The sequence below is a fragment of the Pygoscelis adeliae genome, unplaced genomic scaffold (genome assembly GCF_000699105.1).
Source record: "Pygoscelis adeliae isolate BGI_AS28 unplaced genomic scaffold, ASM69910v1 Scaffold51, whole genome shotgun sequence".
Taxonomy (NCBI): domain Eukaryota; kingdom Metazoa; phylum Chordata; class Aves; order Sphenisciformes; family Spheniscidae; genus Pygoscelis; species Pygoscelis adeliae.
The window spans coordinates 1138222-1151058 of record NW_008824007.1 but is presented as its reverse complement, the minus strand read 5'-3'; the positions used below and the strand labels follow the sequence as shown (position 1 = coordinate 1151058).

Sequence of the window (12837 nt, the reverse complement as noted above, 5' to 3'; positions counted from 1 at the left end):
TTTGGGCCCCTCACTACAAGAAGGACGTTGAGGTGCTGGAGCATGTCCAGAGAAGGGCAACGAGGGTGGTGAGGGGTCTGGAGCACAAGCCTTATGAGGAGCGGCTGAGGGAACTGGGGTTGTTTATCCTGGAGAAAAGGAGGCTCAGGGGAGACCTCATCGCTCTCTGCAACTACCTGAAAGGAGGCTGTAGCGAGGTGGGTGTCGGTCTCTTCTCCCAAGTAACAAGTGATAGGACAAGAGGAAATGGCCTCAAGTTTTGCCAGGGGAGGTTTAGATTGGAGATGAGGAAAAATGTCTTTAATGGAAGAGTGGTTAAACATTGGAACAGGCTGCCCAGGGAAATGGTTGAATCACCATCCCTGGAAGTATTTAAGAGACGTGTAGATGAGGCGCTTAGGGACATGGTTTAGTGGGCATGGTGGTGTTGGGTTGACGGTTGGACTCGATGATCTTGGAGGTTTTTTCCAACCTTAATGATTTTATGATTCTATGATTTTCATACACCACTTTAAGTGGGCACATGCCACAGTAGGCTCTGTATGCTAATGCCCCATATGACAAGATGGAGTCAGGAGGAGTTTACAGTATAAAAGTACATCTAAAGGAGATAACCGCAAGTAAATACAGATGTAAAATGATCATGGTATCAGTGGTGTGTTTTTTTTTTTAAAACCATTTCCTTGTTTGCAAGGTCTGCTACCCTGGTGTGTCTGTGCCTGTCGATCTGCATGAATCACAAAAGGGGATTCATATCTGCCATCTCACTTGCCCAACTTGAATAAAGCAGGTGCTGAAACCCCCAAGCAGGAATACTTTCGTTTTCATAAGAAAGGGTCCTCAGGAACCTTTTCTACCTTTGCAGTGAACTGAACCCCTGGTTTTGAATTTCAGGCTTTAGAGTTGGCCACCCAGCATCAGACCAGCCAAGACACCATTCTTTCCTGATTACAATGTAAGCAGTCCTTTCATGGTGTAGTAGCTAAGTGGAAACTTCTCTTGGATAAAAAGTGCTTCACAACCACTCCCGTGAAAAAAGTGGGGTTTTGTTTTATTTTTTGGAAACCACTGATTTTCAGTTGACACTAAGCAATTTATTTGTGGAGTTTACAGCACCAGACTGGACTATTATTAAAATGAGTACTTGAATAGTCTTTCTAAAGTATAGCCAAAAGTATAGAATAAGGAGTGAATGTTTTACTTCGCTGACTGTAATTCTGACTAGCTGAATATTTAAGAAAAAAATTTCATATTCCAGAGACTAAATGCTATAGGTCCATGAACACGAGTGTTTATTGTCTCCTCTCCCCTTTCTAACATTACTGCACTTTACCTAATTTATTCTGTTGGGTTGGTAGGTTTATCACCACTTTTGTATGTCTCCTTACTGAACTTATATATTCTCTTCTGAACTACAGAAAGAGAAGTGTAGCAAAGGCTGTTGTTAACTATCTTGACACATTTTTCTCATGAATATAAAATACTTTCTGGAAAAGTCAATCCTTTTGTGATTGAAACAATTTTAGAATAGAATCACTAGTTAAATGTCTTTTCAGCTGATTTTGTGAAGCGTGTGGAAGTAAAAAATTTATTACTTCATAAAAGGCAATATGGAAAAAAAGAAAGTTTGTTTTCCTATTTCTGCTTATCCAACATCGCAACGGGATTTTTCCCAAACTGTCTAAACAGGGTGTTGCTCCTACTTTTATTAATCACCATTCAGAAATTGTAAATTCCACTTAGTAGAAGAATTTGGATTCCCTCAAAAATTCACAGTGACTCAAAGTAAAAAGTTGCATCTGAAACTTCCTTGAAAGGAGGAATATTTCTCAAGAATTCAGTACTGGTTCTTCCAAGAGTCTGGTCCAACTCCTCCAGCTGCCCACTTGGCAAGAAGCCACGTAAGTTGGCAGGAAGGCTGCCAGCTCGCCTACCCTATTTTCCTCTGATGTGATGAATGGCTTTACATCTTCTCATTAGGAACCGTTGACATGTCTCCGTTTTGTCATGCACTACACAGCTGAACTAGCCATGATGAATCTCAAACAGCCCCCTCCTGCTTGGAAAACGCACTTATTCTGAAACGCATTGCTTTATAATACACACCAGAATGAAATGGCAGCTGCATGCTTTTGAGAATAACTGTGTCCCATACCAACTAGTGCAGAGAGACCAAATATATTTTGGGAATGCAAAGCTCTGATCAAGAATCATGACTGAGCCGTCACCTATCAGTATTTCGCTGTCTAAGGGCAAAATGAAGCAGTGCAACATAAACTGACACTTCTGAGTACACTGAACTGTGTGATACGTTAAATTATTATTTAGCTCTGACTTTCTGAACACTAGATCATTTGTCAGCTGACCTAACAAAAACTTGTTAACACAATGTTGAAATCACAAGCAATGAAAGACAATCCTTGCCCTTGGATCTGAAAACATATGTTTAGAAAAAGAAAAATCTGAAAATTTCTGGAAGCTTAAAGGCAAAGTTTGTTGCTTGGAGCCAGCAAACAGCAGGCCTAGATGGTTCAAGTGAGCATTGTACCCACAGATGTTACCATGCCTGAGTTACAGCTCCGATTATTCACATACTTTCGCCACACTGGTTGTCTAGTGACAAAACCCCATAGCTAAATTCATTATGGGGCTCTCGTCACGTTGCCTAGCGATTAAAGTGATTATGATTAAAAAGTGTCCTTGAACATAACTGGATGCATGTGCACACTTACAGGAGGCTTCTCACGGCGCAAAGTTCCCATTCAACTCAGCTTGATTTTTGTGGAAAACCTGCACTTATTTTAGCAATTCAATCCACGATCCACTTGATATAAACACAATTGACCCACACATGCAGCAGACGGCCAGCAGAGACAGGTGAGTGGTGTTTTATGCTAAGCTATGTTAAAGTATTGTCTCTTAAAATATATCAAAATCTGAAACCGTGAATGTACAGGCAACAAGAAGACTTAGAGCAAGTATGTCTGTTGATCAACACTGAGAGGCAACCATATACTAAGGCAGAAACAGCCAGTGTACCTATGAGATACTAAACATCAGCTAGCAAAAAAACCTCAACACAAAAACCAATCCAAAAATCCACCTCCAACTGAAAAAGTCCAAACAAATTAGATGGTAAATCTCAGTTTCCACTTTCAATCTCAGGATGCTGCTGTTTTACTTTTTCTGTTAAACTAGATATATTGGAACAAGTAAGTATTAGACAGGAATAATAACCAAAATTCATGATGCAGTAAGCCATATTTCATTTCATTTTGTTGCAACATCAGAAATACATTGCACTCCCATTTGCCTGACAATAATAAAAGCCCATCTGCTTCTCTTGACACTTAGCTGCTTATCTTCAGGTCAAAGTTTTGTTAGCCTGGCTGCATCAGAAAAAATAATTTCCTTAAAAGGAAAACAGCTTTTGTAATTTGCAAATCTGCTAACAAAAGTTCAGAAAAGCCATACAAAAATACTGTTTCCAGACTTAAAAAAAGTTTATTAAGAAAGATTGTATCAAAAAGATAATGTGATAAAAACACTGGCTTCCTGATACAGGGTTCTGAAACACGTCGATGTGTTTCTCAGTACCATCTACTAAGAAATGCAGCAACTTCTCAAAGGATTTTCCCAAATGTCAGGAAGAAGAAAAAAAAACCCCAACAATGCACAACAATAGTATAGAAAATAATTAAAATCTAAAATGCTTGTAGGACTCTGAAAACAGTCGTAGATCCACGCTTTTCACAAAAATACAATTTATGAAAAATAAGCAACTTGCTGATCTCAGGAGTACTTTACAATCACAAGATAGTATCTTCCATCTGATATTGCAATTATTAGTCAAAAACTGAGTGAAACTAGTCTGGCTACGTCCTGTGTCACAAAACTCATATAACTGCACTTTCCTGAGCTGCATAATATGTATGTATCAGCTTGACTTTGTCCTAAATTTAATGTGTCCTTACATTGCATCTTAGAGCACAGCAAATATAACTAATAACAAGCAGATGAACTATCTACTTGATATTGAAAATCAAGCTTTTTAGTGTAATACATGTAAAGATGGCTGATAAAGAATTAGAGGAAGACGTACTCAAACATAACTATTATTATGAACTTTACTTCATAAATTATAAGGACTTCAGTAATTCTATAGGAAGTCCATTAGCTTATTTTACTATTCCAGTGAATAGAACACTTTTCTTTTTTTCAGAAAGAAGTCACTGTTTGTGCTTGGGGTTATTACAATGTCAATATTCTTCCCACGTTAGTACTATGATTAACACAGTGATTTCATACTCCACACAGGCAAAAGCTGTGTAATCTCAGTATTATCTGTGACGAAAGTAAATGTTGACTTTAATCTGCAACATTATGTGTATCTGTATGCACCAAGTACATACAAACAGCGGTTGCCTTTAAAAAGTCGTAATTTGCTGACAGCTGTCACACAGAGATGTCAAATTACCATCATTTTTCCAAATAGTTCAAAAAGGAGATCTCTGCAGTCGTGTGGGAAGACTGGGAGGTGCTTGCTTTTTTCTTTTCTTTTTTTAATAGATTCTTCTGTAGAAGTGCACAGCAAGAAACTATCAACAATGGGGAGTAAGGGGTGCAGTTCCACACATTTTGCTAATTTTAAACACACAAACCACTGCTTTCACCAACTGAAAGTTAAACATCCTATTTAAATGTAATCTACTAAAGTGTTTTAATGTTGTAAAGTGCCACAAAGATTACGGGAATGGCACAGAAAACCCCACAAAGCATTCTAACTATGGGGACAAAAGTTTATTTATTTGAATGTATATACTGTCCCTTATCTTGAGTTCCCTTTACTGTGGGACCACAGGCAAAGCACAGCACAAAAAGCACGCTCTTTTGCTCACTCTCTCTGCACAACTGAAGCAGAGGAAGGAACTGAATGGCAAATGAAGTGCTTGCCTTTCTTCTTTTCTCCCCCAGAGAGTAGGGTCAACTCTAGGTTAAAGTCATTGGTAGGGCAGAGCAAGCATGCCTACTGTACAGCTTTCAGATATTACCTAACTTTCACATCAGGGATGTAAAACAAAGCAGGTTCTCAGCTGATAACCTCCTGGAGCTGAATATCACATTTAAGAAAATGAAAGACGCGATTATCCATGTTTCTGAAGCCGGTTGTTAAATGTGTCTGTGACTGTAGGTTGTCGTCCCAATTTTCTAATATTAGCTGTCAATCCACAAAACATGGACATGATGAAAAAGGTATTCTTAGCACACAGAAGACAACTTAAGCTCCTTTACATTTGGCCATTTATTTTTCCAATGCATTTAAATTAGGAGCTCATACGTAGGAGGTGAAATACATGCACTTCAGATACTGTCTATCTGCAGCTAATTTTGCCACTACTCCCTCTTGACAAACTTACTTTGGTTTCTCTCAGCAGAAACTGCAAATCCCGCCCACTGAGTATACCATGGTTTTTCACGTAGCCGGGAATATAAATAGTGCTTGTCCCATGAACAGTTCCGTGGACTTCCATATAGGTGTGGATGATGTCCAGATAAGCCTTCTTATCCTGTAATAGCAACAATAAAATATTTTCAGTTTTTACACATTTCAAGCAGTAGCGTTCAATCAGAGCTGGTTTTTAGGTCCTGTACCACAAAATCCAGAAAGAGAAGTTCACTCATTCTTACATGATTTCTGTAATATTTGATCTTTCATTACATTATTAGTTTTGTTTTCTACTAGATTGGAAGAAAACTGCAGCTTTTTTATCCATAGTATAGGTATAAATCAATCAATACTGAAGTCCTATTAATTTCTAATTGAACAAAAAACAGTCACCATCAGATAGCTGTCATCTCAGCATGCCTAAACGATACTTGGCCTAAAAATACTAAAAAACTCATCTTGATATATCAAATTTCCGCTCTGTTTTTGTCAGAGGTGCAAAAGAATTAGTTATTGTTTATCTTTGTGAAGAAAAGGGTGAATCTCACCTTAGTAAGATGCACTCTTGCCAACTGAATACACATCTTTATCTAAATACCTAGTATCTGAGTCTCAGATATGTAGATATCATGTGATATCTACAAATATTCCACTTACCTAAAGTTTTTGAGGCATTTTGGTAAAGGCCCAGAGAAGAGTAATGGCTTTAGTGTTGCATTAAAAAAAAAAAAAAAAAAGTGCACCATCCTAGTTTGCAAACAAGAATTACTTTAATTTTCAATGCCATATGTTTTTTGAGTTTTAAAGACTACTAGCATTCCAAAAGCAATTAGCTGTAGACTGTATTTACAGCCAGTATGCAGCACAGATCAGAGAGACTCTCCCTCAATATTTGCACATAGTCTTAGTAATAGCTCTAAAATCAGGCAACAAGTTTCTGTACTTCTTGGCAGCAAGAGAGTTTTTAAGAATTCTACTTTCACTCACTGTTTTTGTCATGTAAATTCCGTACACTGTTCCTCCACAGCCCTGTGTGAAAGCTGGCCAACAATTTTACTGAAGTTCATTCAAAGGGCAGGTAGACTGGTGAAAATCCTGTCTTTTCAAATCTTGGAGGAGCAATAAGGTATCAGGCCTAGGTGAATGAACACTATCGCTTCTTAAAACTTCCTTGCTAAATTAATTGTTGGTATACATTTGAATACACAGGGTATTTAATGTCACATAACAACTGGCTTCTAGCTTTAGCTTGCTGTTTGTGATGAAGTAGATTGCCTGCCTCATTATTAAATCGCCCTGTTCTGGTAGCTATGCCAAGACTGCACCAGTCAGACAATGTCCTGGGCTAAGTATTATATAAAACAGCCAACAAATGGAGACAAATGTGCTTTCTTGTTTGATGTGGTTGCTGCTATTGTTAATTAACACAAATTATTTAAAAAACTAAAAGCTTGCTCCATTTTTTATTTTTCCTTTTACTTAAAATCCGAATTACTCTGAAAGAGATGTTCCTGCTATTATTTCTAAAGTAAAGTAGCATAACTAGAAACTGTTGAGAAGCTCATATACTTTGTTAAGAGGAAGTCCATTGAAGAACTTTTTCTTTGCAAATGTGCAGGACAAATATAAATGGAGTAGCCTGGTCTTGATTCCAGAATACAGCAGCGGTCTGTCGCTAGAGGCACACCTTAATCCTGCCTGCCTGGCTTTCAGTGCAAACAGAGCCTATGAGTTCGGCTTTAGTGTTCTGAATGGGAAGAGAAAGCAATGAAGCACAGGTACTACTGACACGATCTGCCTACAATAAGAACACTAATGCACTTGCCTCAGATTTTATTGGCTCCTATCACACAAATTGATGACATGAATGCACTCTTAACTCAAGAAAAATAGGAGAACCAAGCAGCTAGAAAGAACAAAACCAGGATTACTTAAAATTGCACTTACTTATTTTAACAATTTCAATGACAATTTTACAAACCTGTTACAGAAGATTTAGCTGCTCTCAAATAAAATATTTGACATTAAAAATATTTAGTCTTTACAATCTTTCTAATGGTTCCTGAGGAACTGCATTATTGGCTGTAGGACTGTTGAAGATTTTATATAGGTTCAAAAGCAATTATGGAAGAAAAATCCATGAATCATTATTGAACAGAGACACACGACTTCTGGCCCAAGTCCATGAACCACTTGTTTCTGGTGGCTGTGAAACATGCCTGATTTTGTATTCTTCCTTACACATCATGTTTTGGCTATTTTTGGAGTTAGAATACTGGACTAGATAAATCTTTGATCTGAACTGGCCTTGTTGCCATCTTATTATCTTTATTAGCTCATTTTCAAAGCTGAATGTAAAATGGACCAAAAGAAATGTAACATTTTCACGTCTCCTGTTCACATGTGATGCCAACAAAAATCTAGTGGGATTCTGAGAAGTATCTGTGAAGTTCGTTGGTTAAACTCTGCTGGAAACACTCTTTGATACATACAATGGACCTTGAATTTAGCCCAAAGTATTCCTCAAATCATCTTGTTAATAACAAAGTGAATCTTCCTACTATATCCATGTGCTGTCCTCTATAAAAATACCAGCACTTGATGAGTACAAAACAGGGAATACAGGATTTTTAAAAAAAGGATTATACTAAGATAGGAGGAAAAGAACAGGCTTCCATGCTGTATTTACAGTAGTACTTTTGGGGGGCAGAGGGAGGGTTTTTACTTAAATCCTTAAAGTTACAAAAACGTAATAAATTTTACTAATAAATTCAAATTAACTGAGCAGACATACAAGTTCTATTTAAAATTAATATATCACCAATCAATACAATTTAGGAAGACGAAGCAAAAGCAGTGATAAAATCAGCGTGTTTTAAGCATCTCTGCAAATGCAAATAAAACATTAAATTAACTATCCATAACCTTAATTGGGAACATTACTTAACCATATGACTGACTTCTTTTCTGATTCAGAGTCTAAAACCACAGATAAAACATTTAGTGTCCCTAACAGCATCAGTTCTTCCATCCATAATATTTAGAAAAATAACGGACTTTTAAATGGTGTCACTGGGTTTCCACCTCCACAAGATAAGGTAACTACTGTAGACTGCGCTATAGAGTCTATAGAAATGATTTTTCCCCACAAAGGAAACCTTATAGATAGATAGACATAAGTAGAGGGATCAATATGTAAAAATTTTATGAATTAGTTTTCAAACCACAAGAGTAAAAACATGAAAAACAACACACACAAGCTGGGAAAAATCTTTCATCCCCCAAAGGGCTACCCTCTTTCTTTTAATCAAAGGAAATTTTTAAAGAACAATTGGAACCGAGAGCAGCATCTTCCCTTTGTTCCCTGTACATAAACAATTGTTCTTAATTTTTCCAAAAGTCTTTCTTTCTGAAGGAAACAAACAAACAAACAAAAAAAGCCCAACCAAAAACTCAGAAAGCACAACCCACAAAACAATCACTCCTTTATTCCCTTATTCATTTTGAGTGAAAAGCTACTGCTTTCATAATCATCTATAGAGTACTATAAAAATACTGTCAGCACCTTATACCCTACACAAATCCCACTAACATTTGTCTCCTTTTGCATTTAAGTAGTTCTGAATTTCCACATTCGTTGTAGAAAAGTGTTATTTTGGATCATAAAAGTATATATTGCAATAAGCCACTTCACAAAAATGATCAGGGCACATAATTAAATTCTAAACATTAAAAACATTAAATTAGAAAATGAGAGCGCATAAATATGGTATTTATAAATAGAAAGGCTACAAGTAAATAAATCAAGAAATATGATTTGCAAACAAAATATCAACATCCCTTCTTCAGCTGCTCATCCACTTCCTGAGTTTGCTTGCTTGGCTGCATATATAAATATTCTTTTATCTTAAATCATTTGACCGTAAACTCCAGATTTTTACTTTCTCCAAAATGAATTCAAAGAGAAAAGATCATGTGCTGCTGGCTAGTAATGCAAAAAATCAACATTCTCTGCAGAGTTTGAATCAGACTGCGCTATTCACCCATGTCTGCTCTCCATACTGCAAATCTAGACTTCGAGGGTGGAAGACAACCGCATCAAAAAAAGCAGCAAATTATTTCTCCTCAGAAGCAAAATGGAAGAGTAACGGTGAATAACAGTCATACAAACCTTTTCTGAAACAATTTTTCAGCAGCTAAAATACACATGCCATTCGGGGAAAGTACTTTTTGTTGATCACTGACTGCAGAACTGTTATTACTGTTCATCAATTATTTCCACCTACTTTTAAAAGATAGGCCTTTCTCATCAAAGAAATCAAATGACAGCTGTATGGTTTTTTTCCTAAGACAATGTTGAGAAGAATACACAGTCTGAAGGGCTGAAATTTTAAGTTTGGTGGGTGAAAAATGTAAGTATAAAAGCTACAAAAATATGTGGTAGAAACACAATGCATTAAGAACTAAACTCTGCTTTTAGTTTTCTTGATGTGGTAGATGGTGGTAATTAACAACTCTGCTTTACAATCATTTTGTCAGTCCAAGGTTATCACATTATTTTGCAATTTTAGACCATTCTGGTACCCTCACGGAACACCAGAAATTCAGCACTGAATGAAACTAAGCACCACATATGCAGAACTACAGGCCAACTCCATTACAGAAGAGCTTGATTCAGAGTCCTAAACTGGTTTATGGGTTCAAAGTTCAAACGGCAAAATGTATGTAAAACAGCTCATATACCCAGTCTCACTTTCTTACATTGAAAAAGTCAGAACACAATGATTTTATAAAGCTTGGACAAATGCGACACAGAAAAATAGGTACTGGGAGGGATCTTTGTGTATGTTGTAAAAGCCAAGAACACTGGACGTGGTTCTGAGAGGGGCAAGAAGGATCCAAGCTACAGAACTGTTTCCATTGTTACATACAGAAATCTGTAACGAATTCATTAACGATTCTTCAGCTTGGAAAAGACAATTTAGCAGAATATGAGAGAGTTTACAAAACCATAATTGGCATAAAGAACATGGATAGTGACTAACTGAGGGGAGACCTCATTGCTCTCTACAACTACCTGAAAGGAGGTTGTAGCGAGGTGGGTGTTGGTCTCTTCTCCCAAGTAACTGGCGAAAGGACGAGAGGAAATGGCCTCAAGTTGCGCCAGGGGAGGTTTAGATTGGACGTGAGGAAAAATGTCTTTACTGAAAGAGTGGTTAAACATTGGAACAGGCTGCCCAGGGAAGTGGTTGAGTCACCATCCCTGGAAGTATTTAAAAGACGGGTAGATGAGGCGCTTAGGGACATGGTTTAGTGGGCATGGTGGTGTTGGGTTGACGGTTGGACTCGATGATCTTGGAGGTCTCTTCCAACCTTAATGATTCTATGATTCTATTCATAATGTCCTGATACAAAGGAAGCGAAACAAAGCTAGTAGGAGGCAGGTTTAGAAAAACCCAGAAGTTAATGGCTGCTCCTGCAACAGGTCAGAGATTTGAGGGACTCCATGACAGAAAATGTGGATGCAAGAAAGTTTGCAAAGGTTCATGATCAGACAAGCCCTTTGAAGAGAGCTCTTACTGAGATCTCAAAAGTTAGTCAACAGACAGTTTATCAATAGACAAACAGATTCAGAAAATTCCCCGAGCTAAAAAAAGCTGGAAAGAGAGAGAATATGCAAAGGAAGCATTATGTAACCTTGTCATGCTTTTGCTCTTCCCTGAATGTCCATCTATGGCCTGTTTGCTAGGCACCTACCACATATATCTGCATAAAATATACACCAGCACGCACACATACATACATATATATAAAAAAAAAATTATTTGCACATATATAATCTTTGCACAAAGAATAACACATCTCAATAAAGACTTGGGTTCTTCAAGATCTGCCAGAAATCCAGCTTATTCAGTTCCCTAGCCTCATCTTTATGTTATTCATCATTTCTTGCAGTTCTTCATCCATGAAGTTTTCTCTTTTTTTTTTTTTTTTACACTGAGGTTTTTTAAAGATTTGACAATTTCACTGTCATGTAATGCGCACTAACACCTGACCAGAAATTTCCTGTCCTTTGAATGGAAATTTCCAGAACTAACAATGAGACATACTTGTGCACTGTAAGTGCTGAAGCAGAAAAATGCAGGGGTACAGAAGAAAATAGGAAGTGAGACCACAGGAAGAAAAGGTTGTGTTGGTTTTGTGATAATCAAATACTAGTAGGTGATTACGTTAATCGGTACTGTAAGACCTCACTAATTCATTTTGCAGCTGCAGAGTTCTACAAAAAGAGAAGCTGATCACTGACCTGTCTGAAAGGTAAATGTTCATGGAAAACATTTTTTTCTTTCTTCATAATAAACAAAACTCTAACTTTCATAATAAATGTTGAAGAATAAGCCTTCAAAAGTGTACATACATGTATACTTGTTTACTGCACCTATAGCTGCTCATTTGCTTGTTTTACTTGTTTTTTTGATCCATACTTCTTTCAGAAGCAAATGGTGAATTTCAGAAATGTTGCTGAACTAATGTGTCTGGCTCATTTCAATTTGTTATGTGGCATAAAGCAGGACAGTGCTCCTGATGCCTGGTGACAGCAACTAGGGTAAGTTTCAATCGATAGATAAGCCCAAAGTGCTGCTGCAAATTTGGAGGAAGACAAAATAAGAACACCACGAGACAAGTTTGTGAATGCACTGACCGTGTGGGAGAGAAAAGGTGAGAAGGATCTTTTCTCCCTTTCCTTATGTTTCTTTTAGCTTAAAAAATGAAATGAAATGTTCAGCTGAAGTATGTTGCTAAATAGGAAGCACAAAAAACCAATCAGAAGGAAGGGAAAGGCAACGCTGCCAGCAGCGAGACACTGATCTCTGCACATAACAGAACTATTCCTAGAAGTATAATTTTTCCTCTCTGACTTCTCCCCATTTTCGTCCTCCCACTCATAGAATCATACAATCATTAAGGTTGGAAAAGACCTCTAAGATCATCGAGTCCAACCATCAACCCAACTAAACCCATGTCCCTAAACCCATACCCACTAAACCATGTCCCTAAGAGCCTCGTCTACACGTCTTTTAAATACCTCCATGGATGGTGACTCAACCACTTCCCTGGGCAGCCTGTTCCAATGTTTAACCACTCTTCCAGTAAAGACATTTTTCCTCACGTCCAATCTAAACCTCCCCTGGCGCAACTTGAGGCCATTTCCTCTCGTCCTTTCGCCAGTTACTTGGGAGAAGAGACCAACACCCACCTCGCTACAACCTCCTTTCAGGTAGTTGTAGAGAGCGATGAGGTCTCCCCTCAGCCTCCTTTTCTCCAGGATAAACAACCCCAGTTCCCTCAGCCGCTCCTCATAAGACTTGTGCTCCAGACCCCTCACCAGC

The 12837-nt window shown here is 37.7% G+C and overlaps 1 protein-coding gene across 1 annotated transcript in view; it reads right to left on the bottom strand.

Annotated features, from left to right (window-relative positions):
* Positions 1 to 12837, bottom strand: part of MGAT5 (mannosyl (alpha-1,6-)-glycoprotein beta-1,6-N-acetyl-glucosaminyltransferase) — an 84277-nt gene that overhangs the window by 20582 nt on the left and 50858 nt on the right. Inside the window, exon 11 of the mRNA XM_009325824.1 lies at positions 5418 to 5567. Within this exon, the coding sequence (XP_009324099.1) occupies positions 5418 to 5567 (150 nt within the window). The remainder of the gene's footprint in view (positions 1 to 5417; positions 5568 to 12837) is intronic.